Genomic DNA, 26,458 nt, shown 5'->3' with positions numbered 1-26,458 from the left:
TTTTTTTTAGGACTTAGAGTTTGTGGCCTTTCAATCACAGAGCCTTGCCACTCAACAAATATGTGATGATAGTGAGTTGTTAATGGAGGATAGTTTCCTTTTCAACTTTGTTCCTCTGCTCTGAGTGAAAATAGTAAGGTTGCTAAGTCAGACTGGGTCATTTTCTTTGGTCACATTTTCCTCCGTGGTAGTTGGGTTAAGCAGATTTTGTGAATATATGGTGCTGTGTATCAGCAACGGGTCTTCCTGTTTCAATGACTCAGAAAACTTCAATGGCAATATGTATTTTGTAGTAATTTTCTTTGGCTTGTGAATTGTCTTTACTGTTACTTTAATATAGGAGTAAAGTTGTGTTGGTTAATATTTAGTTGAATAAAATGAAATGGAATGTCTTACTTTGACATAATGACTAGACATTTAATAAGATTATCTCTCAAAGGCTAACTGAAAACCTATTTTCCCCCCAATGATGTAGTATTGTTTTTATTAAGCTATGATAGTATATGATGACTGATCATTGTTTTTATATGGTTGAAATGATAAACTGGGCATTTAAAATTTTTGTTTATGTACGTATGTATGTATTTGCAGGTGTTAAATGCTATGCTAAAAGAAGTATGTACAGCATTGCTGGAAGCAGATGTTAATATTAAACTAGTGAAGCAACTAAGAGAAAATGTAAAGTAAGTTAAATTAAGCAGGTAAAAAAACAGGCAAAACTAAATTTAGCTTATTGGGATGAGGAGCTAACTAGAAAAGTCTGCTATATTATGATACATTTCTGTTATACAGTATAGGGAAAGAATGGAACTCATATGTTGGAAGACTGCGTGTATAGTATGTTTCCATAATGATGGTTCAAAGAATAAACTACATGTGGCTTTCATTTAATTATGTATTTCTTTCCATTTTACTATTCCTTTGTATGAATGGATTCAATCATACAGTGTGTAGTATTTTAATGTAAAAGCCTTCTAACAGTTCAGATTCATCATAGAAAAGTGGTGCCATTTTAATCCTCTTCAGACTAAAGAAGACATTAATCAGCTTCCTTCATTATTGGAAAATTGTATTCTTTTTTGTTCCCCTTTTGGTTTCTCTGCCCATGTTTGAATAAAGGAGTAATGTGTGTGGTCTCAGTTATTGTGTTAATTAGGAGAGGCACAGATTGAGGCAGGGCACATAGAATAATAGAATAATCAAGGGCATTTCAGTTAGCTGTTTGAATCCTGTAAGCCCTTGTCATGGTCAGGCCATCCTTTCTTTTCATATTGTCAGTCTGGGTATTAAATATTAGAACTACTAGTGTTCCTAAGCATTTAGAACTAGAGAATGCATCCTATTTTCTGCTAGGTGTAAAGATGTATGAATTATGTATGCTGCAAGAAAATAAATAAAATTAATACTTCACCATAATATGAGGACAAATTAATGTCTGGGTTAAAAAAAAAAAAGCCTTGAAAAACTAACCAAAATCTTGCACCGAAAATTCATGGTAAATTCCATATGATTTGGGCTTATGAATTTGTAGTAATTATATGCATGTTAATTAGAAGACTATTAATATGAATGATTGAATATTCTTACATTCTTTGGGGCAGAAGCTAGTTTTTTACAGTGTCTTAACTGACTTTTCTCCTTTCTACCCTCAAAAACCATAATCACGAAGGTCTGCTATTGATCTTGAAGAGATGGCATCTGGTCTTAACAAAAGAAAAATGATTCAGCATGCTGTATTTAAAGAACTTGTGAAGGTAATAATATATCAGGATCATGCTGTGATTCTCTGTACATTCACTATATTAGCGCTGCAAACGGGAATACTATTTCAGAATACTTTTTTATATTTTTATAGAATATTTATATCTATATTAAAAATAGTAATTGAAGGATTATTAAGTTTTTTTAAAGTGGTCTATTTTTATCAGACTTCTCTGAATACAAAATTCTGAGTGCAGATGTGAAGTACAATTTCAGCAAAAAAATGCCAAAAACAAGTTGCAAAAAATTAAACTTCACTATGTATTAATTGATGGAAGGGCCTCTTTGAGTTTATCCTCTTTATTTAATTTATTTTATTTAATTAATTTAATTTAATTTAATTTAATTTTTTTAACTGGAGGTGCTGGGAAATGAACCCAGGACCTCATGTTGTGCTCCACCACTGACCTATTTCCCTCCCCACTCATACCCTTTTTTAATATTAAGTTTTGCCGATTAAAGGGCCTAATTTGGTATCGAAAGTCACTCTTTGCAAGAGTTCTTTTCTACACTTTCATTGTGTCCAAAATTTCCTTTGAAAAGGTCAAATATCCCAACTCTTGCCTAGTTTGTGAGCAATTTTGAATTAGTCAAGTTCTATTTTGCAAATTGTAAATATAGCCTATTGACCTGTCCCGCCTTATAACTGCTATTGCTGCTGCTGTCATGAAAATTATGATGAAAAACTTAGAGCTTTAGAAAATATGTGTGGGTGGCAGGGGAATAAAGAAAGGAACTAAAAAAAAATTTTTTAACAGCAACAGATGTCTGCTAGTAGTCTCCTAGTGTTTTTCTGTATTGTGTGAGTAGTTTCATTTACTCCTTTGGTTCCAAGCAGAGGTAACTGGTACTTTGAAAAAGTCTAGCGTCTCAGATGGTTGTGTCATTTCAGTTTAGTCTTGTAAACTAATTAATTAGAAAAGAAATTTAGGAAGAGGTCAGAAAATGTATCCAGTCATACTTCTCAGTTTGCAGCTGAAGAAAGTAAGACAGTTAGTGGCAGACCCAGGTCTGATCTCCAAACTCCTTGTGTAGGACTCCTTGCAGTATTTCCAGATTGCTTTTCATCTAACATGTGAGGTCAGCACAGGGTGAGTGAACAATTTTTATTTTTAGGAGTTGGCATCTATAGGACATTCTGGAGTGTGAAGTGTTTTGTTAAGATGCCTTTATTGAATACATACTTTTACTCCAAATACTGCTGATAACAAATGAAAAAGAATGGGCCTTAGGCTCAGAAGCTCATAGTCTAGGGCAGTGGTGTACAAAGCAAGGTCAAAACTGTTTTCATTAAGACAATAAGATTTTTTGCCTTTTTTTACTGTGCAAAAGCAATGGTGGATAAAACCATTGGGTAAAACTCCCTAGCATGAATCAAGGCAGTATTTCCAAACTGTACTAGTAGTCATTGTACTCTTTATTCCCACAAACTTGAGGTTAAATTTTTCAAAGGTCAGTTTCACTTAAAAGTCTTTGATGGAGCAGTAGAAATTATTGGTTGTATTAAATCTTGATCCTCGAGTATACATGTCTTTATAAGATTTTGTGTGATGAGATGGGAAGTATGCCAAAAGCCCTCATGCTGCATACTGGAATTTGATGGTTGTCTTGAGGAAAGCACATGTGTAATTGATTGCAAGCTGAGCTAGCCACTTCTTTCATAGAGCACCATTTTTACACAAACAACAGACAGATAATCTGTGGTTATTCAGGCTTGGGCATTTGGTATATTCTCCAAAGTAAATAAAGTGAGCCTGTCGCTTAAGCCAAATAACTAACAGTATTGTGGCCAGTGATAAAATCTCAGCTTTCTAGTGAACACTTGAATCTTGTATCTCCACCGTGTATCTCCACCATGAGTTTGACAATGTCCTGATAATTACTTTTCTGTTGAGATCAGTATTGATATTAATAAATAAAAATTTTTGATGTTGTGTACTGAAATGTATCAAAAATGGGAGCTGTGCTTAACTCAGTGAACCAATATTTTCTAAGTGACTAATTAATGTATGTTGTTACAAAATCATTCACCATTATAGTATTGATTCAAAGTGCAAGTTAAAATAATAAATTTTAGTATAGCAGAGTGTGGAAATTTCAGTACTGCTGTTCTAGGATGCAGGAGGAAGAGAAGATAGGTTTATAACAAAATCATTATTCCATAAAACTTGTATGTTCCAAATAGTAGGTTCATAGACAGCTGAGTGATTCTGCCATGGGATATAGAGAACAGAGGTGAATATAGGGTAGATCTGAAAGGATCTAGGAGGAAGGGGAGTAGATTTAGTTTAAGATAGATTTTGCCTATTTCAGAAGTTTGCTTAAGGCCAGGTGCATGCCTGGGAAGGAGATAACAAAATGTGTTTTCTTTTTCTCCCTTTTCAACCACATGGCTTTCCTTGAAATTCAGGTATAATATGGATTATGTAACCTTTACAGTGTCATCTAGCATGGGGCTCAGCAAATTTCTCTTAAGGATAAATAGTTTAGGCTTTGTGGGCCACATGGTCTCTGTTGCAGCTACTCAGCTCTGCTGTTGTAGCACAAAAGCAGTAAATGAATGGGCATGTCTATGTTCTATTAAAACTTTAGCTGGCCAGCCTCTGATCTAGGACATTAACTACTATTATGGCTTAATTATCATATGGAGATACAAGTTTCAAGCCCAAACAGTATCATATGGAGATACAAGTTTCAAGCCCAAACAGCTGACTTGCAAATGAATTATTTTTTAAAATGAACTTTAAAAATGCCTCATGCTTGTAGTTTGAGACTGTCCATAAATGAACCTTAATTTTCCCCTGATTGTCATTATAAAATTGGTGATTATTCTTCACTAGCCCTCTGTGATCACTTTGTAGAACAGTAGATCTTTGGCATTGGAGAATTTAATATTTGAGTGACCTGGAGTATCTTTCACATGTAGTTTGTAATTTTGCTCATATATAAACATTTGTCAAATTGAACATGAAGACTGGGGCATTGTGCTGTACACCAGAAATCGACACATTATAACTGATTATACTTCAATTAAAAAAAAAGATTTCACCAAAAAAAAAAAATTTGAACATGAAGATGGGTTCTGTCCCAATATGGTAGCCATTAGCCACATGTGGTTACAGAGCACGTGTTACGTGGCTAGTCCAAATTGAGATGTACTGTATGAAATACATGCCAAGTTTGAAGACTTAGCATGGGAAAAGAGAATATAAAATATCTCATTAGTTTGTAAATATAGATTATATGTTTAAATGGTCATATTTTGGATACATTTGGTTAAATAAAACACTAAAATTAATACCACTTGTTTTTACTTTTTTAAATGTCATTGCTAGAAATTTAAGAATTTCTTAAGTGGCCTGCACAAATATTTTTATATATTTCTGCAGTGCTGATGTAGATTGCTCCTTTGGCTAAAAATTGGTCTCATATTTTAGTCACACTGTAGCTTGTTCTAAAAACCATTTTGAGATCCTCCTAACTTGGTTTGGGAGTCTAGGCTTCCTTATGACTTCACAATGCATTATTTTCAATTCTTAAATTTCATTGTGTGTGTACAAAGGAAAATAACAGTTGTAATAGAATGAATGGTAAGATTATGGTTGCCTTTTATATTGAAATGTCTTTAAATTATTTTTACAATTTAAAAGTTGTAGAGGGGATAGGGTATACCTCAGTGGTAGAGTGCATTCTTAGCATGCACAAGGTCCTGGAGTCAATCTCCAGTACCTCCATTAAATAAATAAGTAAATAAACCTAACTGCCCCCAAGGAAGAAACAAAACTAAACAAAAAACAAACAAAGAGAAAACAATAAAAGTTGTAGGGAGAGGGGTTTTGAATGTAAGCAGATGTTAACCTGATTTTATTTTTATTTTTGGTATGTAGCTTGTAGACCCTGGAGTTAAAGCATGGACACCCACTAAAGGAAAACAGAACGTGATCATGTTTGTTGGATTGCAAGGGAGTGGTAAAACAACAACCTGTTCAAAGGTAAATTATACTTAATTTAAAAAACAGTCATAGAGAAGATAAATTTGTATAAATCAACTTTTATATTAAAGCCATGCTTTATACTATTGTTGCTTTACAATTTTGTGTTGCTTGATGTATCTATTATGTTTTTGTAATAGTTTTTTGTAGGATGAGAGGAAAGAATCCCATACCCTCTCTCGTGATTGCTTTTTGTAAGAATGATAGACTTCTATGTAACTGTGCTATTTCTTTTTACCAAAGAGAAACTGTTTCTATCCTTTAAGAAGATGAGGATATGAGTTTTAGAGAAGTGAACATGGAAAGTTTATCTTACCTTCTTTTCACAGTGTCCCACACAGAGTAATACGTATAGATCTTTATTTTGCATATCCTTTTACTAATTTTAAATTCATTATACCACCCCTTCCTCCAGAATTGGGTGCCTCAACTTTGTTGCCAGATTTTGCTTCACAAGCCTCAACTATGTATAGTTTAGAAAGAAAAAGAAAAAAAGAAAGGATTATTTCCTAGAGGGTTATGTTGTTTTTACTTAATTAACATTAACAGTTAACATTTTTTACTCTGGCCATTTGTTCTTGATCATTTTGAATGTGACTGTATGGCACTTAGAATTTAAACTGTTTATGAAATTTACTGTATTCAAAAGTGTAATAATACTACTTTTAGGAGAATATGAGTTTTATTTTACTCCTTAAGTAAATAACAAGGGTAAACAGAAACAATTACATGTATAATAATTTGTATTTATTGATTTTTTTAAAAAAAAATCTTCCTTTCCCAGTTAGCGTATTATTACCAGAGGAAGGGTTGGAAGACCTGTTTGATATGTGCAGACACATTCAGAGCAGGTAATATGTTGAAATTTGGAAATTGTTTTCTGAAATTTTTATTTTCAAGTTTGAGGACTCATTAACTCTTTGTTTCATAGGGGCTTTTGACCAACTGAAACAGAATGCTACCAAAGCAAGAATTCCATTCTATGGAAGGTGGGTTCCAGTTTTTTGTTTTTATACTCATGTGCCTCATCTTATGTGTCTGACATTTTATTTTATGCTATCTGGTCACATTTTAATATATACTTATAAGCTTAAATCCTTTCTGGAACAACGTAGGGGTAGGATTAATACATTGTTATCTTTCATTCCTGTAACATGACTCCTCTGATCTAGCCTGATAGAGCAGATGATGTTTAGTTTCTAATTCTGCCTGTACTTATCCTACCTTGCATGCTTTTCAGCCTCCTTCTGCTTCTATTCCAATTGTTTCTTTTAAGACCTATCTGAAGCATTCCTCGGTTCAGCACACACTGATGAATTCTGTACTGTCTGTTTCTTTAGTACATCATTTAAAAGTTTGTGTTTGATCATCCTAAAATGGCTTATAATCTGTAGTTATCTCAGGGTTCTGATCATTACTATCTTTCATTTGATAACACTGCTGTTCAGTTAGGTGGTTTGTATATGTTAGAATGACTAAGTAAAAGAACTGAGTTGAGATTGAATTTAGAAGGACTTATTTCAGAAAATAGCATTTTTCTTAATGTTATTAATACAAATGGTTTATTATACTCTCTGGAAGAAAGCATGAAGAAGCTAACATTTGAGGTAATTAAGTGAGTTATATCATTTTGTTAGTCATTATTTTCTACTTTTTGGCTGGCCAAAAGAGCTTGTGAACTTTGACCACGATATATTCTTTATTTAAATGTTTTTTCTTTTAGTTATTTTCTAACAAGCAGATTAAAGAATGATGTTAAGAATTTTTTTTTAGAATAAGAACTGATTCTAATATAGATTTAAAAATCAAAGGATAATAAACAGTAATACTTTTAGGGTTCACAATTTGCAAATGATGTAATTTAGCTGATAATTACTTGAACTATCAGACAAAGCTAGAGCATTAATTTTTAACCAGTGTTCTTAATACTATTTATTAATCTCTCCTTCGCTCATGTAAACTTAAAAACCATACTATGTATATGGAGTAAAGTATTAATAATCATTGTTTCCTCTGGGAGGGATGAAAGGAATGGGCTGGGGAAGAACTTGAACTGTGCCTCCAATGTTAAATTTACATTTAGCATTTATTGTGGGGGTAGATACAGGACTGTTTGTTATATTATCATTTGTTCTTCTTTTAAAAAAGATAACACTATTTCAATTAAAAATTTAAATTAAAGAAGTGAAAGCCCTAACAGTTTCGGTTCCTGGTTACCAGCTTTTAGCATGTCCATCTGTGCTTTTTTCAGTGTCTATAGAAATGAATACACTGAGATAGGTAGATAATTTTAAATTGAAATGGAAGCTTACAGTGCTTTGTACCTTGATTACTGTGATAGTGGTTATAAGGTTTGTGTGAATTTGTCAAAGCTCATTAAAATGAACACTTAAAGTAGTGTATTTTATTGTATGTAAACATACCACTATAGAGTTGATTAAAAATGGGATCTTATGAGAAGATAGTGATTACTCTTGGGAGGGAGTGAGATGCTGGTTATGTTGTTTCTTGATCTGGGTGTGTTTGCTTTGTGAAGATTCACTGAGTTTATAATTTGTGTAACTTTCATATATATGTTATACTTATTTAAAATGTTTACTGAAAAATGGAATCTTAATAATTCTGGAATACATGTTTAAGGTAATTCTTTTTTATGACATTGTATTCCATTGTATGCATGTATATAATTAATCATTCCCACTCTTATCAGTATCTTTGATCATATTTCTTTGTACATTTATGAGTTTTAATTGTATCTTTATCATACTTAAAAATAGCTAGTAATACTAATCTCTGTCTTCTTTTTTTTTTTTTTTTTAACATTTTCTTACCTATTTCACTTACTTATTTTCCTGGATAAATTTTAGATTTTTTGATTAAGCTCCAGAAAAAAAAATCTCCCTAAGATTTTGATTAGACCTGCATTGAAACCAGATAGTTTAGGGAAGAACTGACATCTTTACTGTATTTGTATAATTCCATTTGGGAACTTGGTATTTTTTTGTTGTTGTTCTTAAAAAGGCTTATGTTCTTAAGTATAATAATTTTTTTTATTTAAATCTCACATATATTCTTATTAAGTGTATTCCTACCTAATTTTTGTTGTTAATTTAGGGGAAAAAGATTTTTTTAACTATGTATGTCTTTTCCTTTGACAGTAATGATCTGCATAAAAGTTACCACTAATCAAAAGAATGCAAATTAAAATGAGATCTATTTCTTGATTTTCAAGTTGAAAAGATTTTTGAGGATTGTGAAAATATAGTAAAATAGGAATGAAATTAAACTTTTATGGAGGACTTTTTCCTTTTAAATACCAAAAACCTAAATGATCAGGCCATTTGATCCAAATTCACCTTGTAAAAGTGTGTCATAACAATTTCAGAAAAACGACGTTATGTACTATTCATATTGGCTATATTTTTCACACCAAGAAATTGGAAAACTTTAAATGGCCAACAGAAGGGCATTTATTTATTAATAAATGATAGCATAGCCATCTGATGGAATTCTGTAAAACCTAAAAATCATGTTTTACAAGAATACTTAATAGTTTTATCAAATGCTTACAAAAGGGTGTTACATGGAAAATCATGTGTGAAACACTATGTCATACAAGTTCAATTATTTTTAAAAATGTAAAAAAAAATGAGGGAAACAACTCTTTCAGAAAAGACATGCCGCAGAATAATAAGGATTTCATCATTGGAAAACTGGGTGCTGCTGCATGCTGCTCTGGAAGTAGGATGCTATGTTTAGTATTTATTAGATTTTATTATTCTAAATTGAGATTGTGATCACTATGATGTTTTCAGAATAAAGGTACACCAACAATTTCCAACTTATTAGCATTTGAAGTTCTTCTGTTGTCATTGTTGTTAACTCATTTGTCCATGTTAAATAGCTATACAGAAATGGATCCTGTTATCATTGCCTCCGAAGGAGTGGAGAAATTCAAAAATGAAAATTTTGAAATTATTATTGTTGATACAAGTGGCCGCCATAAACAAGAAGACTCTTTGTTTGAAGAAATGCTTCAAGTTGCTAATGCTATAGTAAGTAGCTTCAATTTAACCACATTATAAGGAGTTTGGTTAATTTAATTACAAACTTGGTTAATTTATTGTAAACCCTGATTGAGTTCATGGACCATATCAATTGTGTTTTTGCCTGCAAGGCAGATTCTGAGTAGTTTATTTCTAGGTTGGGCACCTTTATCTATTTGATAAGGATTTAATCTTCTCTGTGTTAATATGAAATTTTCATGAGTATCAAAAAATAATTTCCTTTCTCACTTAATCATCTTACTAGTATGTATAAGAAAAAGTAACATGAAAAAATTGAGAATTAACCTTTAATATCTGTTGAATATCCTTTCTGTAAATTACTTAAATTAGAAACATTTGCTTTAGGTGAATTTTGAAAGATTTTTCAAAATGAAGCATTTTAAAAATATTAATCATCATTTAGTGCCTCTTTAAAACTGTGATAGAAATAACTTGACGAGAAGAAGCAGTTCATAGGTAACGTGGGGGGAGGGTATAGCTCAAGTGGTAGAGCACATGCCTAGCATTCATAAGGTCCCGGGTTCAATCCCCAGTACCTCCTCTAAAAATAAGTAAATAAACCTGACTACCTCCTCCCCTCACACACACACACACACACACACACACACACACACACAAAGCCATTATAGGTAATCTGTAGCACATATTATGAACCCATGTTTTGCTGTTAGGGTGTTGGCGGTAATTCTTTGGTTAATGGTTAATGCTAATAGGTTTTTTTCCTAGTGATGCCATTATTTTTGTCTAGTTGAGCAGAGCTAAGGCAAGTAGCCTCACCTCTCTTTTGTTCACTGTGGTTTCAGTGTACACTTTTCTACTTTTTATTTTTATCTGATTTACTTTTGCATTCTTTTTGTCTAGAATTCGATTACTCCTCCTCCAGATTGTTCCTTGACTTTTTCTTCTTTATTCAGGCCTCAATTCAAATGTTACCTACAAAAAGGTCTTCCCTGACTACCCTACCGAAAGAAGCCTCCCACACCTCAAACTGATTTTCTCTATCCTATTTTAATTGTACATCCAAAATGTTTATTTGCCTATTTATTATGTCTCCAGTGACTAGAAGGTAGGTCCCACGAGGACAAGGATTTTCTTACTCATCTCTTTGTCTGAGGACCTAAATAGTGCCTAGCACATAATACTCCCTCAGTAAATATTTGTTGATTGAATAATTATTTATAATAAATATTTTTTCTATAGCTTCTAATTATGAAATTTGCTTAAGGTCAGTAAAAATATGTATCTTTTCTATTTACATTTTCTAGCAACCTGATAACATTGTTTATGTGATGGATGCGTCCATTGGGCAGGCTTGTGAAGCCCAGGCTAAGGCTTTTAAAGATAAAGTAGATGTAGCCTCAGTAATAGTGACAAAACTTGATGGTCATGCAAAAGGAGGTGGTGCGCTCAGTGCGTAAGTATCATTGATGCTGTTGTCCTGCGTCTTGGGCTTATATGGTGTGAATGCATGTGTATTTATGGTTTTCTTATTGATCATTTAAAATATATTCCAGTAGGGGACCTAATAATGGTCTATAAAGGAAGTTTAAACAGAATTTTGGAGTCCCTCTCATACAGTTCAATTTTAAATAGTGAAGAGAAACTTAAGCTATATACCTTTTTCTAATTAGCTTTGAAATCTGCTAGAAATTTGTTTTCCTTTTTGAGGTTACTTTATATTTTCTTTTTCTTTGCAGAGTTGCTGCCACAAAAAGTCCAATTATTTTCATTGGTACAGGGGAACATATAGATGACTTTGAACCTTTCAAAACACAGCCTTTCATCAGCAAACTTCTTGGTGCGTACAGTGGTGGGGATATAAAAAATCTCCAAGAAATAGCATGAATTCTTAGGATTTTAATCCTGCCATCTCACTAACTAGTTCAGGACAGTCATTTCCTTCTGTGATTTATCTTCTTCACCTGCAAAATAGGGATGATGATTATCTGCTTCCTGTGATTAGAGCAGTAAAATGAGCTATTAACTGGAGAGTTCCATGGGAGAGTTTTAGAGCACAGTAGAGAACTATGTGGTTGTAGTAATACCAGTGGTAACGGCAGCAGAACTTTCATAATGTCTCCCCAAGTGTTAGCGTGGAATTTGGAATTAAACCATGGGCTGAGGTCCCTGCTTTGTCACTTACCCTCTCTAGCTTCAGTTTTTCACCTGCAAAGTATAATGGAAATACTTGAGCTGCCTGTCCTACAGGCTTATTATGTACATGCATGTATTTTGTATAATGTAAAGCAGGGTGTGCTATTAGTTGTTAATTTTACTTTTTTGGGTCTTATAGGTATGGGTGACATTGAAGGACTGATAGATAAAGTCAACGAGTTGAAGCTGGATGACAATGAAGCACTTATAGAGAAGTTGAAACATGGTATATGAGTAGCAAAAAGCATTTGATCTCAGATGACTTCCCTTGATTTCTTTTGCTAAAGCTACTCTAATTTGTTTGAAACGATAAGTTCATTAAAGTCAGTTCTTCAAATGTTTATTTTTTTAGATGATTTATATACAAATCATTCTAAATCTCAGACATCTAAGCCGTTGTAGAATTGAGTGTTTTTATTTTCTTTTTTGTAATCACATTGCCTTAAGATTAAAATTGAAGTTTTCATAGGGTTCCTTGGAGTAAAACAGGTTAAAAGTAAGTTAGAATACTCTCTTCTAATTTGTTTCTTTACCTATAAATTTTACATTTATATATAATAAAATATATAAAAAGAAATATAAAAGAATGAGATTAAACACACACACATATATTTTCTTCACTCCATAATGAAGACTGCTCCAGTGGAGTGTGATTATGAGCTCAGATTTTTAAATCTAACATATAACTTTTTCAAATTACTTGCCCTCAATTTCCTTACTTGTAAACAGTAGATAGTATTAATATTTTCTTCATAGAGTTGTGAAGCTTAAATTAGCTGATACATGTAAAATGACCAGCACTTCAGAAGCATTCAGCATATATTATTATTGACCATTTCTGTTTTCCTCAAAATGATATTACTGTTAGTTTCCATGGTCACATACTAGCCTGCCTCTTTGCTCCTTCTCACTCATCTTGTCAGGTATCTGGGCCTTTACTTCTCAAACGGTGTTTTTCAGGGATCATCTTGTTACTTTGGAGCTTCAGACTTGTGTCTGTATGTTTACTAGACCATGCTTGGATGTTCCTTAGACACTTAGTTCAGCTTATCCTTATCTTCCCATCCCAACCTCCCACCCCTTTGTAAATCATCAGTGAAGGTTAACATCGTTTGTCTCATTGCCGAATCAGAAACTTGAGTGTTGATATTAACTCATATCTCTTCCTTACTCTGCCCAGTTTTTTTTCCCATCAGTCAGTCAGTCCTAGTGATTCTACCTCCTAATTATCCCCATTTCATCCCCTACTTTCCAGCAACTATGCAAGTTCATCTCTCGTCTAGATTGTTTGTTCTAAATCTTTTAACAGGTATTCCAGTTTCTTGGACTCTTCCGCTTGGATCTATTTTTTTAATACTGCAGCCAAATGAGCTTTCAGAAATGCAAATTTGATCCCGTTACTACCTTTCTTAAAATCAGTGGCTTCCCATTGTTCTTAGAATGTTTTTAAATGACTCCACCATCTAACCTACATCTTCCAAGTCATGTTTTGACACTTGTTCTTAGCATTCCGTGTGCCAGTCATGCTGAATTTCTCTCCACTTCTCAAATGTATGCTGCTGTCTCTCACCTCTGGGCCTTTGCCCCTGCTGGTCCCTCAGCCTGTTAGATAGTTATCCTCTCTTCCTACTTCTGTTCTCCTTTCCCCAGCCAAACTGGCTACTCCTCTCATACTTCAAGTCTCTTCTTAAATGTCCTTCAGGGACTTTATATTCCAGACTAAGTAGGAAACCCCTGCTAGACGTTTCCGTTGGACCCTGTAATTATTGTTGTATTCATCACAGTTATTGGATGTCTGTCTTCCCTGCTTGAAGGTGAAGGTAGGTTTCATAGCTATGTTCTTCCTCTTTTATGTTCACAGTACCTAGTGCAATTTCTGAAGCTTAGTAGGTCTTTAGTAAATATTTGTTGAGTGAATGAACCTATCCTTTGTTGCCTGATACTTTCCCCTGCCTCTTTCTGTTGTAAATAGCCCAACCGCTGCTGCTCCTTCCACACTAAGCTAGATAATATATTCCTAGTCAGTGTACTTTCTGAGTCCTAGGTCCCTCTTTATGTCTCTGCATTTTGCTGGTGGTTCTAACATTCTACTCATTTCTGATGTTACCAAGGGCCCCCTAATTCCAAATGTAGTGACCTTTCTCTTTTCTCTTGGCTCCCAATATTTAACAGTCTTACCTGCCTTTTATATTTTCAAACTCTTCACTTGGGTTCCATGACAGTGGATTTCCTGTATTATCATAGCTTCTATTGTCATTTCTGTATAGTGGCCAAATATGTATCTCAGCCTTAACCTTCTCTACCACTGTTTAATTCTGCATTTCTAGCTGCCTGTTCTAACATTTCTTTTAAGATACTGTCCTTCCACTTCACATTCTGAATGCCTAAAACTGAACACCTTTTTCATTTATATCTTAGGACGTAAATAGAAAGTAATCTTTCTCCTTTCTCTTGTTCTTTCTCTGTTTTTTTTTTAAATTGAAGTTAATTTACATAATAATGAAATGCTTGGATACTAAGGATATTGTGTTCCTTCAGTTTTGCCAAACACACAATAATCTACAGTCCATCAGGAAACAGAACATTTCTAATACTCTAGAAAGTTTGCTTATTCCCCTTCCCAGTAAATATTTCATATTATAGGAATCCTAGAGTATATATATTTTCCACCTACTTTTTTTTGACTCAGCGTATTTTTGATATTCATCCATGTTGTAGTACTTACCTATCGCCTCTTCTTTTATTGCTGAGTAGTATCTCATCCAGAGTCTATTCTTTTTCCAGTTCATGGGCAGCTGAGCTGTTTAAGAAACTCCAAATAATCTTCTAAAGTGTTTTTTTACCAGTTTACATTCTCATCAGCAGTATATGAGAGTTCTGCTTGTTCTATATCTCTTTAAATTTTGATATTGTCAGACTTCTTAATTTAATTTTTGATGTTGTCAGACTTCTTAATTTTAGTTGTCCTAGCAGTTATAGTTTGTCTCCTTTGTTTTCACATTTTCTGTGTATTTGTTTATGTCCATTTTCTCTGATAGAATGTGAGCTTCTCTAGGTTGGGATCTATCTGTCTCCACTGCATTCATCCTGTGATCCTGCACATAGTAACTGCTCAGTGAATATTTATTGATTGGATATTTTATAAGTGTTCTTCAAGATGAACCCATGATTAAAGAAAATATTAGTATTTATTGAATGGAAATGTTCGTTCTCTAATATATCTTAATCATTTATATTGTATTTCAGGTCAGTTTACGTTGCGAGACATGTATGAACAATTTCAAAATATCATGAAAATGGGCCCCTTCAGTCAGATCTTGGTTAGTTATTCTAAAAAGTTTTTTTCTGACCTCTTTTTTTTTTGTTAAAATTTCTAAGAGCAGATATACTTGCTTTAATTATTTTTATTATTTGGGTAAACATAGATACTTTAAAAGCTTAGTGTCAATATTAAAGCCATTAGTTAAATGTGAACATTTTGAACCATTAATTTCAAGCTATTATTGGTTTTATGTTTAAATATTTTTGTTTTAGGGGATGATCCCTGGTTTTGGAACAGATTTCATGAGCAAAGGAAACGAACAAGAGTCAATGGCAAGGCTAAAGAAATTAATGACGATAATGGATAGTATGAATGATCAAGGTAAGATGGCAGATTACTTGACTTGAAGGACAGTGTTCTAAATATCAGCAAGTGCAAGTTGAGAGTTTCACTGTATTCTTATGGGCAAGATGAGGAAACATTTAGACTGAAGGATTATTGTTAGGTAGATTGATAGCTGCTTGCAAGCTCTTGCTTAAAGGGTTATAATTATTGGATTGACTTCATCATTGAGAGAAATGTCTGGTACAGTGCTTCTGCAAATGAGTTCTGTGGAGAGAACACTAGTTCTTCATGATGTTGATAGAGATAATTTAAAAGAGGAGTTCTGTAGTCAAATGAATTTGGGAGAATGCTGAGTTTATAAAAAAAAACTAGTAAGTTCATGATGTCTCCTCAGAGCTCTAGTATGCTAACATGAATTGGGAATCTGTATAGTTTCAGCAATGCTTACAAACTTATTTTGCCCTGAAACTCTCAAGGTTTCAGTCTTCTCAAGTACACTGCTCTATTTCTGTAATCCTAGATTGTCACTCTCTCCTGTATTTCCAAGTCCTCAGCCCATGAGCATTTCTAGTCCCATGATCCCTTTATCGTTTTCTCAGTTTTTTGGCACCCTTTCTGATTCAACCCAGTGGGTAGGCCAAACATTTATCACCATTTTGTAGGCCTTCTACTTTACCACTTGACCTCTGGCCTTATTTACAAAGAAATACAGGCTTTTGGCATTGAATTCTTTCAGCCTTCGGCTAACATACCTATGAGATTGTGAGAGCCACAAACCATTCTTCAAGTTTTTTTGAGGAGCTCTCTTCATTAATAAAGTCCTCTCCTATATCTCCAGTCTCTCCTTACCAGTATACTGACTTTTTCCGTATCAGCATACAATTGTAAGTTCACTTTTTCTGGGCTTTACTTCTCCCTCATGCTTTTACTCTGCCTCTCTTTTCAGGCAAACTTCTTAAAAGAATGGTTTGTGTTCTCAAACTCCTGAAATCTGACTTCTGTCTCCACCATTACTCTGAAATAGATCATACAGAGATTTCCAATAACCTTTTTTCCCCCAACATTATCAAGTCTGTTGATTTTATTCACTGCATAAAAGGTTAAGAATGAAGAAAAACAACTTCATCTCACTAGATGTGCCACAATAGCATTTAGTTGAATGTATCATCTATTACCATCAAAAATCTTGATAGTTTAGAAATGGAAGGAATCTATAAGACACACTAAACATGTTTCTTATGGGAAAATATTGTCTGAGTGAGCTAATGGGGACTAGATGATCCAATAACCTTCTACTGGTCTACTCCAGTGGATGCTTTATAACAGTGTACATTAACTGCCTTTTTTCTTTGGTTTCCATTACCATCTCCCTCTTTACCCTTAACTTTCTTGTTAACTCAGTCTCTTTCACTGGTCTTATCTTCAGCCAACCTCTTAAATAAATATATGCTACAGGGTTCTGTTACCAGCCAGTTTTTCTTATCCTTCTGCTCATGTTTGTTGAATAATTCATCCACATCTATGCTTTGTCTACTACCTGATTAATTTTTGTAGTCTCTACCTCTTTCCTGATCTCTAGGTCTTCATAGTAACCCAGATAAGGTTGTGTTTCTCATCTCTGTATCTTCAACACTGCAAAAAGTTTTGAATGTAGAATTAATAATAACTGCAGCCTTATCTAGTGTTTATTCTGCCTGAGGCACTGTCCTGAGCACTTTACATATATTAATCCACAACAGCTCATTAAGGGACAATTCTGGGGGTCAGAATCCATTATGATGTAACTTTTAAATATCAGGATACAGCGAAGTTGGGTAATCCACCAAAGGTCACTAGCTGAGGAATGGAGAGAGGCTGGGTTTCTGGCTTGAGAATCTGTACTCTGGATCACTTCCCTTCTCGATGCTCACTAAATGGGGACAGACATCTCTATTACATGTTTGAAAGTTTTCTGAGGTACATATACATTTAGGATTGATATGTCTTTTTAGTGAATTGACCTGACACTTTTATCAATATGTACATAATGTCCTCCTTTGTCCCTGGCCTACTTTATCACCACCCCAGCTTTCTTTTAACTAGTTGTTTGCATTGTATGTCTTTTTCTATCCTTTTATCTTTAACCTACCTATATTATTATATCTGAAGTGGGTTTCATATCAATAGCATGTAATTGGATTATTTTTTTAATAATTCTGATAATTTCTTTTAACTGATAGTATGTTACATAAAATATATATATATATATATACATATATATATATATATATAATTAGCCTTTAATTCTGCCATTTTATCTTTTGCTCCCTCTGATTTTTGTTCTGTTTTCTCTTGTCTACTTTCCTATGGATTGCTTGAACATTATTTAGTATTCTATTTTAATGTATCTGTAGTGTTTCTGAGTATACTTCTTGAATAGTTTTCTTAGTAGTTGCTCTAGGTATTACAATATACATTCATATTTAACTTATCACAGTCTATTTGTATCTATTTTTCTACTTCAAATGGAATATAGGAAACTTAACATCATCTTAGACTTAGTGAGCTATACTTCCTAAATATTTCCCATATCTTCTCTCTTCTCTGTGTCTGTATCGCCTGCATCAGTTCATACACTTATCATTTCTGACCTAGATTGCTGCAGGAGCCTCTTAACATTTCCTTTTCTGTTTTTCACTCCTCTTTTTAATCTGTCTTCCTCACTGCCACAGGAATGGGCTCTCTAACCGTAACAATTCTGAAGTCAGAATCTTTTAGTGGCTCTTTATTGTCCTCATGATGAACTCTCCGTTCCTAAGCCTGGCATACACGTTCTGCTAAAATCTTGTCCTTACTACTTTTGTAACCTCTTAAATTTCTCAGCTCTCATCCATGGTTGGTTCCTTCTACACAAAACTATTTTCATTTATTCTAGGAATCTATGTTCTACTTCCTAGAATGTCCCTTGCTCCTTTCTCTTCTGTACTTAACTCATACTTGTCCCTCAGGACTACACAGTTAAAGGGAAACCACCAGCATGGAGCCTTTCCTCACTTCCTTTCTGCTGTTGGCTTCACTCTTATCTTATTGCTTACCAGGGTGTGCCATTGTTAGCTTGTCTTCTTTCTCTCACTCCATTTGAGCTCTTGGGAGGGATATGATACACATTTCCTAAATATTTTATTGTGAAGATGTGACTTAAAAGCTGCATTTATGAAATGGATTTAGAGGTCTTAACAGACTATAAGTTTATTATGAGGTAATTTGATCTTTATTTGTGTTGTGTCGGTAATACCTTGATTTCAGTTTACTTCTGGACCATAAGCTTAGAGGGCATAGACAAATTAGAAGATGTATTTAGGAAATCAGCATTATAAATGGGGTGCTCAACCTTGTTATAAGAGTTGGATATTTGTCACCTAGAGAAGATTCACAGGAGACCTGGTGGCTCTAAGCATTTGAAAAACTCATTCTTTGTGCCTGGCAAGGAGACATCTATGCAAAATAGGAAGAAGTGCCAGGCAAATATACTTCATCTTAATATGTGAAAAGATTTTCCATAATTATGGGTATAATAGAATGGCATAGATTGCCTTATTTTAGATAGCAGGTCATCTCCTGGGGTTATTAAAATCGAGGCTAGGTGACCACTTATTGGGGAATATTGTAGAGAGAATGCAGACATGAAAGAAAGATATTTTTTTTAATGTGGGGGAGGTAATTAGGTTTATTCATTGATTTCCTCTCGGAGAAGGTAATGGGGATTGAACCCCTGACCTCTTGGGTGCTGAGCATGCGCTCTGCCATTTGAGCTATACCCTTCCCCCATGATAGAAATTTTAACTAAAGGCCATTTTGTTCCTGAGATTATGCAACTAATTTCATAAGAAGTATACCTCATATTCTAAGAGTTATTGAAACACTGGAGGGAATTAACTCTTTATGTTACAGATTAAAATACCGGTAGTAATTGATTATATAGGAAATAAAACTATTGTTCAGTTGATTATAGGGAGAACCTACCTACTTCTACTTGCTTATATGCCTAAATTTATGATTTAAAGGTTAATAGTTATTTAGAGCTAAGGTGAGCACTTTTGTTCCTTTTTGAAATATACCTTATACCTCTGGTATGTACTCTGAGGTGCAGTTAGATATGAGATATGGAAAGGGTAGACATGCTTTCAAAGAAAATTTTTCAGAATGCTTCATTTTACTTAAATTGTAGGGTAAGGACATGTGTATTTGTTTATTATTTTTTAGCTTATTAATATTATATTATTTTGACTATATTCCATGTTTAATTTTTTAAAATCAGATGCAAACTTGGCAGACGATAACATTTGTTAAATCTCGTGGTGGTTTGACCATTATATTTGTTTTTCTGTGTATAAGATATTTGGACATAATTGCTTTGATAATTAATGTTAATTGTATGTAAGTCAAAGTAACTGGCCCTTGCCTGCAGAACTTGACAGTACTGATGGTGCCAAGGTTTTTAGTAAGCAACCAGGAAGAATCCAAAGAGTAGCAAGAGGATCAGGTGTGTCAACGAGAGATGTTCAAGAACTTTTGACACAATATACCAAATTTGCACAGATGGTAAAAAAGATGGGAGGTATCAAAGGACTTTTCAAAGGTAAGAAAAATAAGAAGCTCATCATTAGTTAACACACTGAAAGGAAAGAAAGAAATTGAGAAACTAAAAATTAAAGCTAGGGAATATGATCAATATTAGAAAATATACTGCTGAATTTCACAAGTACTTCCAGGATTTATAATGTGATCTGTGATTTATATGTTTTCAAATTTAAGATCATAAACACTAATTAAAAAAAACAAACTTAATGACTTTATTTTTATGAGGATGTACTATATATTAAAGAAAATTTAGAGAATATGAGAAAGTATAAGAAAAAAATTTAAAACACCCATTACCTTTATTCCCCAGAGAATAACATTTGATATAATTAGTGTTTTCTTCTGATAAATCATGACTTTTTTTCCATATTGTCAAGTATTCTCCAAAATGTAACTTTTAACCACTGAGTACCATTCTAGTTATGCATGTGTCTTTGTTCATTAGCACAATGCCTTTTTGTTGGATGTTTAAGCTGATTCATCTGCTTCTGTATCAGTATCAGTTCTTACATCAGTTTCTGTGCAGTCTTCTGTGAGGCCAGGGATTTTGTCTGTTTTGATCAGAAACATGGTAGATGCTGAATAAGTTTTGTAATAATTCAATATTTCCAATTTAATGGTCAAATTTTTTTCAGTATGTGTTTTTTAGATTACTGACGTTTAACATTTATTTGTACATTTACTGGTTTGAATTCCCTTTGTGAATCCCCTCTTAGTTTAGGTTTTTTGTCCATTTGCTTAATTTTTTCCTTTATTGCCTTGCAATAACTTTTTAAAATCCTTGGATCATGTTTATAAATATTTTCCCCAGTTTTTATTTGCCTTTTATAATTATTTATATTTTTAATGAACAGAAGTTTTCATTTTTAATGCAGTCTAGCCTTTTGATTTGATTTGTTTTATACTCATAAAAACCTTCCCTGTGTAATCACCTATTTTTTTTTTTTAACTCATTTTGGTTTTTTTATTTTTTAGGTTTTACTTTTTATGCCACATAGAATTTATTTTGCTATGTATTGTGTAAGGTTAAACAGATGAGTTTGCTTCTTCTGGAGAGTTAATCAGCTATCCTGGCCCTCTCTGAAAATTTTTTTTCCTGTATTTTAAACACTATTATAAAGTGAATTTATTATTTAAGAAATACTGATTAGGCAACATCCAAAGATATCACTAAATAGCTTTCTTAAAAAAGATGAATATTTCCATAAGTTTTTTAATCACCTTTTGTCTTTGACAGTTTCCTTATTTTCCTTGCTTGCTATATCCTGTTTTCTTTTTTTGTGACAAGGGAGAAACATTAGATAAACATGTTTAAAATTGGTTATAATTCCTAACATCACATGCTATTTCAGATAGTGATTTGTAAACACACTAAGTCAGTTTTAACATCTTTCCTAAACAACCCTAACTGTCCTTGACTGAACTACTGCAGATCCATCAGTCCAGCAGTCCATTGACTGCTCAGTAAAGGCACAACCAAGATGAAGTGAGCAGTGGACACGGTGCACGTCCTTAATAATTTTTTGAAGTTTTAAGTCCTCAGAGACAAACTCTTAAAACAGTTCACCAGTGCTCATAAAATTCACATCTTACAGAAATTAATTATGAAAAAACTTTCACAGATTATATCATGTTTTATAAAAATGTATCTTCTTTCATTTATAGTTCTTAATTGATTTAATTTATTGAGATTAGCCAGCTTTGATCAGAGAATCAGGGTCGGCTTTGATTTGCATTTTCACAAGTGTTCCTGAGAAGGACCAGAGTTAATGTTCCTTTGAAATGAACTGTTTTGCTGAAGCAGCTCTACTTATTCATTGCTGTTGCATCAATGATCTCTTTGGCTTCCTGTCTCTTAGAAGCACAGCAGTTACTCTCTATAGGATGCTCTTATCTCTTCTGCCCTAGAGTGCATCTCTTTCTGTGGCTGCCTTTTTACTGTGGAGTTTTGACTAAGTGTGTAGAAATTGATAAATGGAATTGCATTATTTTTCTTTCTATTCTCTGAAGCTTTTTGTTATTTTTAATAGCTTCTTAGATATATACAAATCCTCAATTTCTCTATGATATCCATTTATCAGCAATCCAGTCTCTTTCTCAGTTAACCCATATCCATGAAGTTTTTTGATTAGCATTCTACCATACCACTATTAAACAATTGTTGTTATAGCTTACTATTAATAACCTCTGGATACAGTTTTGCTTATAGTGACTTATTCACAGGTACAAGTATTAACAAAAATTGTAGCCCTTAAGAAAGTCCCTTAAATGTGCCTTAATATCGAATTTCATTTGTTCTTTCTCAAAAATATGTATGTAATTTTGATAAAGATTAAAAGGGAAAGACAAGAAAAAAAGGGAATATGTACAAATAGAAATAATTGTGTTAGAGTGATAAGATTATATGGTGGGTTTTTTTTCATATTTATTCAATTCATTAAACTTTCTATGATACCCTGATTATATTAGGTTTTATATTGACTCGAAACTTTTTTTTTTCCAGGTGGTGACATGTCTAAGAATGTGAGCCAGTCACAGATGGCAAAATTGAATCAACAAATGGCCAAAATGATGGATCCAAGAGTTCTTCATCACATGGGTAAATACAAAGTTGTTGCCAGCTGCTAATACATGGTTTAGTTTATATAAATATAATATATAATACAGGGTTGAGTTTTAATAAGCCTTCTGTTGTGATATGAAAATCTGTTCAAACAATATATGATTTGAGAAAAAGGGCCATCTAACTTGTAAGATGAATGACTGTAATAGTGCTATATAAGCTGAGGTTTTATTTACTCCTCTGCTGCCGTCTATGATTTTTTTTAGTAAGATACTTCATTGTCATTTGTTAATGCTTGTTCTGGTGACCTTTTGCCCTAGTTTAGAATCTAGATATTTTCAATGGTGAGACTTTGGAATTATCTAAAGATTTTGAAAACCCAGTTCCACTTTTACTTGTGTAACCAATGAAAAGTTCCTTAAACTTTCTGAACCTCACTTTTCCTGTCTGTAAAGTCACAGGTAATATCTCATCAGGAAATTGTGGTGATTAAATGAGCTAATAGATATGAAAGCATTTAGTACAGTTCTGGACATATTGTGGATGTTTAATTATGCTGAATTCTTTTCTTCCTTTAAGTCCTATGAAATTACTACCCTCCACCCCTGCCCCAATTGATTACTGTTTACAAGACTCTTAGACCTCCTGGGGAAAAAAATTTTGTTTAGGTTTATTGACTTCCTACTGTGTGACAGGTATGGTTGCTACGATCTCTTCATGTAGTATGTATTCCTCATAACTTGACCAGGTAAGTTATTTATTCTGTTTTATAGGTGAGGATACCAGTGATAATGGAAATTTTTATGTTTTTTAAGGCTGATCATCAGATTGCAGGCAGAACCTAGTATATTTTTTAGAAGTGCAAGTGTTTATTAGGCCAAAGTAACATGTTCCCAGTTCTCTTTATTAATTATCTGACTTTATTCTTTCATTCTAGGTGGTATGGCGGGACTTCAGTCAATGATGAGGCAGTTTCAACAGGGTGCTGCTGGCAATATGAAAGGCATGATGGGATTCAATAACATGTAAAGAAGATGCCTTAATATAAACTGACTCGGTTAATTACATTATTTGCTGAGACCTCAAGAGTTTCCCTCCTTTTTGCAAACGGAAAAAAAGTATTTTTCTTGCCTATCTTGCCCTCTTTCTTTCTCTTCTCGTCTTTTCCCCCATCCTCTTTTTTTCCTTTTCTCCTTTTTCCTTCCCTTCCTTTGGCATAAGGGAGGAATATATGGTTTTTGTGGAAATCATTATATTTTTTTGCTTTAGATTTTCTTCTGTTAGTTTTCAACCATCATAACACTTAAGTTAAACAAATCATGATGTAAAATTTAAGTACTTAAAAGTTTTTAATTGTTTCAGAGGACAAGCATTACATTTGTAAACAGTCCTGGTCAGTAGTTACATGATGTCTCAATAAAAGTGCTGTAAAATAAACTTCAAAGTCGTTATAAGTTAAGGGGTTGTTAAATTTCTTTATGGTTTAAAATTATCAGTGTATAAATATTAAAAGGCAGAAAGAAAAATCAATATTTAAAACTATTTCCAGAAGTATATCTTTACTGAGAAATATGGTAGAGTAACGTAACCATTAGTATTAGGAATTTTTGCTTATTTTGGAATAACAAAGATAATTTTGCCATAGAAAATCTTACAGCTCTGCCATTTAAATTGAAATTGTGAATTTGGTTACATTTCACAGTTTAATGTTTTGTATATAACTTGCATTTTTTACCTCATATTTTTGAGGCCTTAATGGCAATATGTGATTTTCTTGAAAAGCCAATTTTGTGTTACCAAAAATCTGCTTGAAGAAATTGATTTTCTTTGATGATAATAGCTAATATATAGACCTCCTAATGGGAAAATAATTGTAGATATAAGGCTGTCACTAATATGTTAAAAATAATGAGACCATGACAAGATTGATTTGGTTGTTGGTTACTTTGGATTGCTGCACATTTCATTTAGAACAACAGCTTTTAAATAAGTTGTGGAATTATTTTAAAATACTAGAATAATTATTATACCTACTTATTACTGACATCACGAAAATAATAGATATGGTGTAACAGTGTATTTTGAACTATTATGAACTGATCTTCAGCAGAGAGTTGATCTGTAGTAGAAAGAGAGTGAAAGAAATAGCTAGTTTTTATAGTATTAACTTTTTTATGATTCAAGTGTTTTAAAAAGACCTTAATAGCCAAAGTATCTTTAAAAAATAATTACATAAAGAATGCAACTGATCTTTTTGTTTATTTAGGCAAAGATTTTATATCTCACTATATCATTTTCACCAGGTAAAAACTTTAACATCCCTATAGAATATTTGTATACCCTGTAAAAATTGTGTATCTTGTGTTCTGCAAAAATGTCATTGCAAGGTCCAGCTATAGAAATTTGACAATGAGAGAAAATATTGTTCTTCAAATTAGTTTCTTATTAAACTGATGCATACCATCTTTTCTGGGCATGCATTTTTGTGATTTCTATCCTGGGCATACCACTTTTACATTTTGACCAAAAAAGGAAATGAGACAGTTGTCCAGACTTTATGGTTTGGGGCATTGTTTTTAGTATTTTTGTGTTTGATACAAATTATATTTTTCAGAAGCAAAAATAACACTGGCCAAGGACACAACTAAAGGTCCAGAACACCTAGTTCAGCTTCCATTTCTCTTTCCTTTTCTATAAAATAAGGGGAATTGGAGATGCTCTCTAAAATTGTGATTCCATTAATTCCTCAGCCTGGCATCTTTTTAGTTAAAAAAGCTATCCTTCAGTTTTCATAAGTTTTTATCAAAGTACTGGTATTTTGACAGCACAAGTACAGTATCAAATCAAATTCCTTAATAATTTGAACAAATTTCCTTTTATTTTTCACTATTGTTAAAATTGGTTCCTTAGCTTTTTGATATCTGTCCTATTCCCAACTTAGAGCTAGCACTCGATCTAATACTATACAACATTGCATTCTTCCTGGATTTTATTATAATGTTACTTAAATATGTACAAACATAAAACTAGTATAATTTCTTGTGCTTACAGTGCTTATGTAATGTTAAAGCAAAAACAAACTAATTAATTATCAATGTGGGGGGGGTAATAGCTCTCAGTGTTAGCATGCCTGCTTAGTATGCACAAGGTCCTGGGTTCAATTCCCAATACCTCCATTAAAAAATTTTTTTTTAAATTATCAACAAACTACAATAACTAGAAAAGGCAAATTAAAAATTTAACCTGATGTCAGTGTTCTGGAAGTGTCATATTTGCTGGCATATAGGATATAAGGTGTGTATATATATATATATATATATATGTATATATATATATATATATACACACACACATATGCGTTGCATTGCAATTTAAGGAGGAATTTTTTGGAAAAAATAAAGTACTTTTCATAGGTAGTAATAGTGATTTTAAAGTGTGTTACATAAACCATTATATTGTTCAAATAATACTGTAATTATAATGTGAGAAGTCCTAAGTTCTGATATTCAGTAATATTGTACTAACCTTGCATAGAAGTATAATGCATATAGCTAAAAAGAAGTGTATTATTATCAATAAATACTGATACACCAAAGGTAATAAAACCAGGAAATTTACTGGGATTAAAGTCTCATCATGCATATAATGTTGGTAAAATTAATATAATATTAATACTTTATGTCAGTGAATGTAA

At 32.9% G+C, this 26,458-nt stretch overlaps 1 protein-coding gene across 6 annotated transcripts in view; it reads left to right on the top strand.

Annotated features, from left to right (window-relative positions):
• LOC105079148 (signal recognition particle subunit SRP54) overlaps positions 1 to 26,458 on the top strand; it is a 68,355-nt gene that overhangs the window by 12,638 nt on the left and 29,259 nt on the right. For 5 of the 6 annotated variants that reach the window (XM_010967853.3, XM_010967854.3, XM_045504937.2 and 2 more), the window contains 14 exons: positions 592 to 683; positions 1,670 to 1,754; positions 5,649 to 5,753; positions 6,538 to 6,604; positions 6,685 to 6,742; positions 9,658 to 9,808; positions 11,086 to 11,234; positions 11,518 to 11,618; positions 12,114 to 12,200; positions 15,221 to 15,294; positions 15,509 to 15,617; positions 20,029 to 20,199; positions 22,705 to 22,800; positions 23,702 to 25,229. In XM_010967853.3, the coding sequence (XP_010966155.1) occupies positions 592 to 683; positions 1,670 to 1,754; positions 5,649 to 5,753; positions 6,538 to 6,604; positions 6,685 to 6,742; positions 9,658 to 9,808; positions 11,086 to 11,234; positions 11,518 to 11,618; positions 12,114 to 12,200; positions 15,221 to 15,294; positions 15,509 to 15,617; positions 20,029 to 20,199; positions 22,705 to 22,800; positions 23,702 to 23,793 (1,437 nt within the window). In that variant the 3' untranslated portion in view covers positions 23,794 to 25,229. Of the gene's footprint in view, positions 1 to 591; positions 684 to 1,669; positions 1,755 to 5,648; positions 5,754 to 6,537; positions 6,605 to 6,684; positions 6,743 to 9,657; positions 9,809 to 11,085; positions 11,235 to 11,517; positions 11,619 to 12,113; positions 12,201 to 15,220; positions 15,295 to 15,508; positions 15,618 to 20,028; positions 20,200 to 22,704; positions 22,801 to 23,701; positions 25,230 to 26,458 lie in introns of those variants that run through there. The other variant, XM_074365654.1, reaches the window with a different exon arrangement.

The sequence above is a fragment of the Camelus bactrianus genome, chromosome 6, assembly GCF_048773025.1.
Source record: "Camelus bactrianus isolate YW-2024 breed Bactrian camel chromosome 6, ASM4877302v1, whole genome shotgun sequence".
Taxonomy (NCBI): domain Eukaryota; kingdom Metazoa; phylum Chordata; class Mammalia; order Artiodactyla; family Camelidae; genus Camelus; species Camelus bactrianus.
The sequence above is the reverse complement of the archived record's forward strand: the minus strand, read 5'-3'. Positions and strand labels throughout refer to the sequence as shown.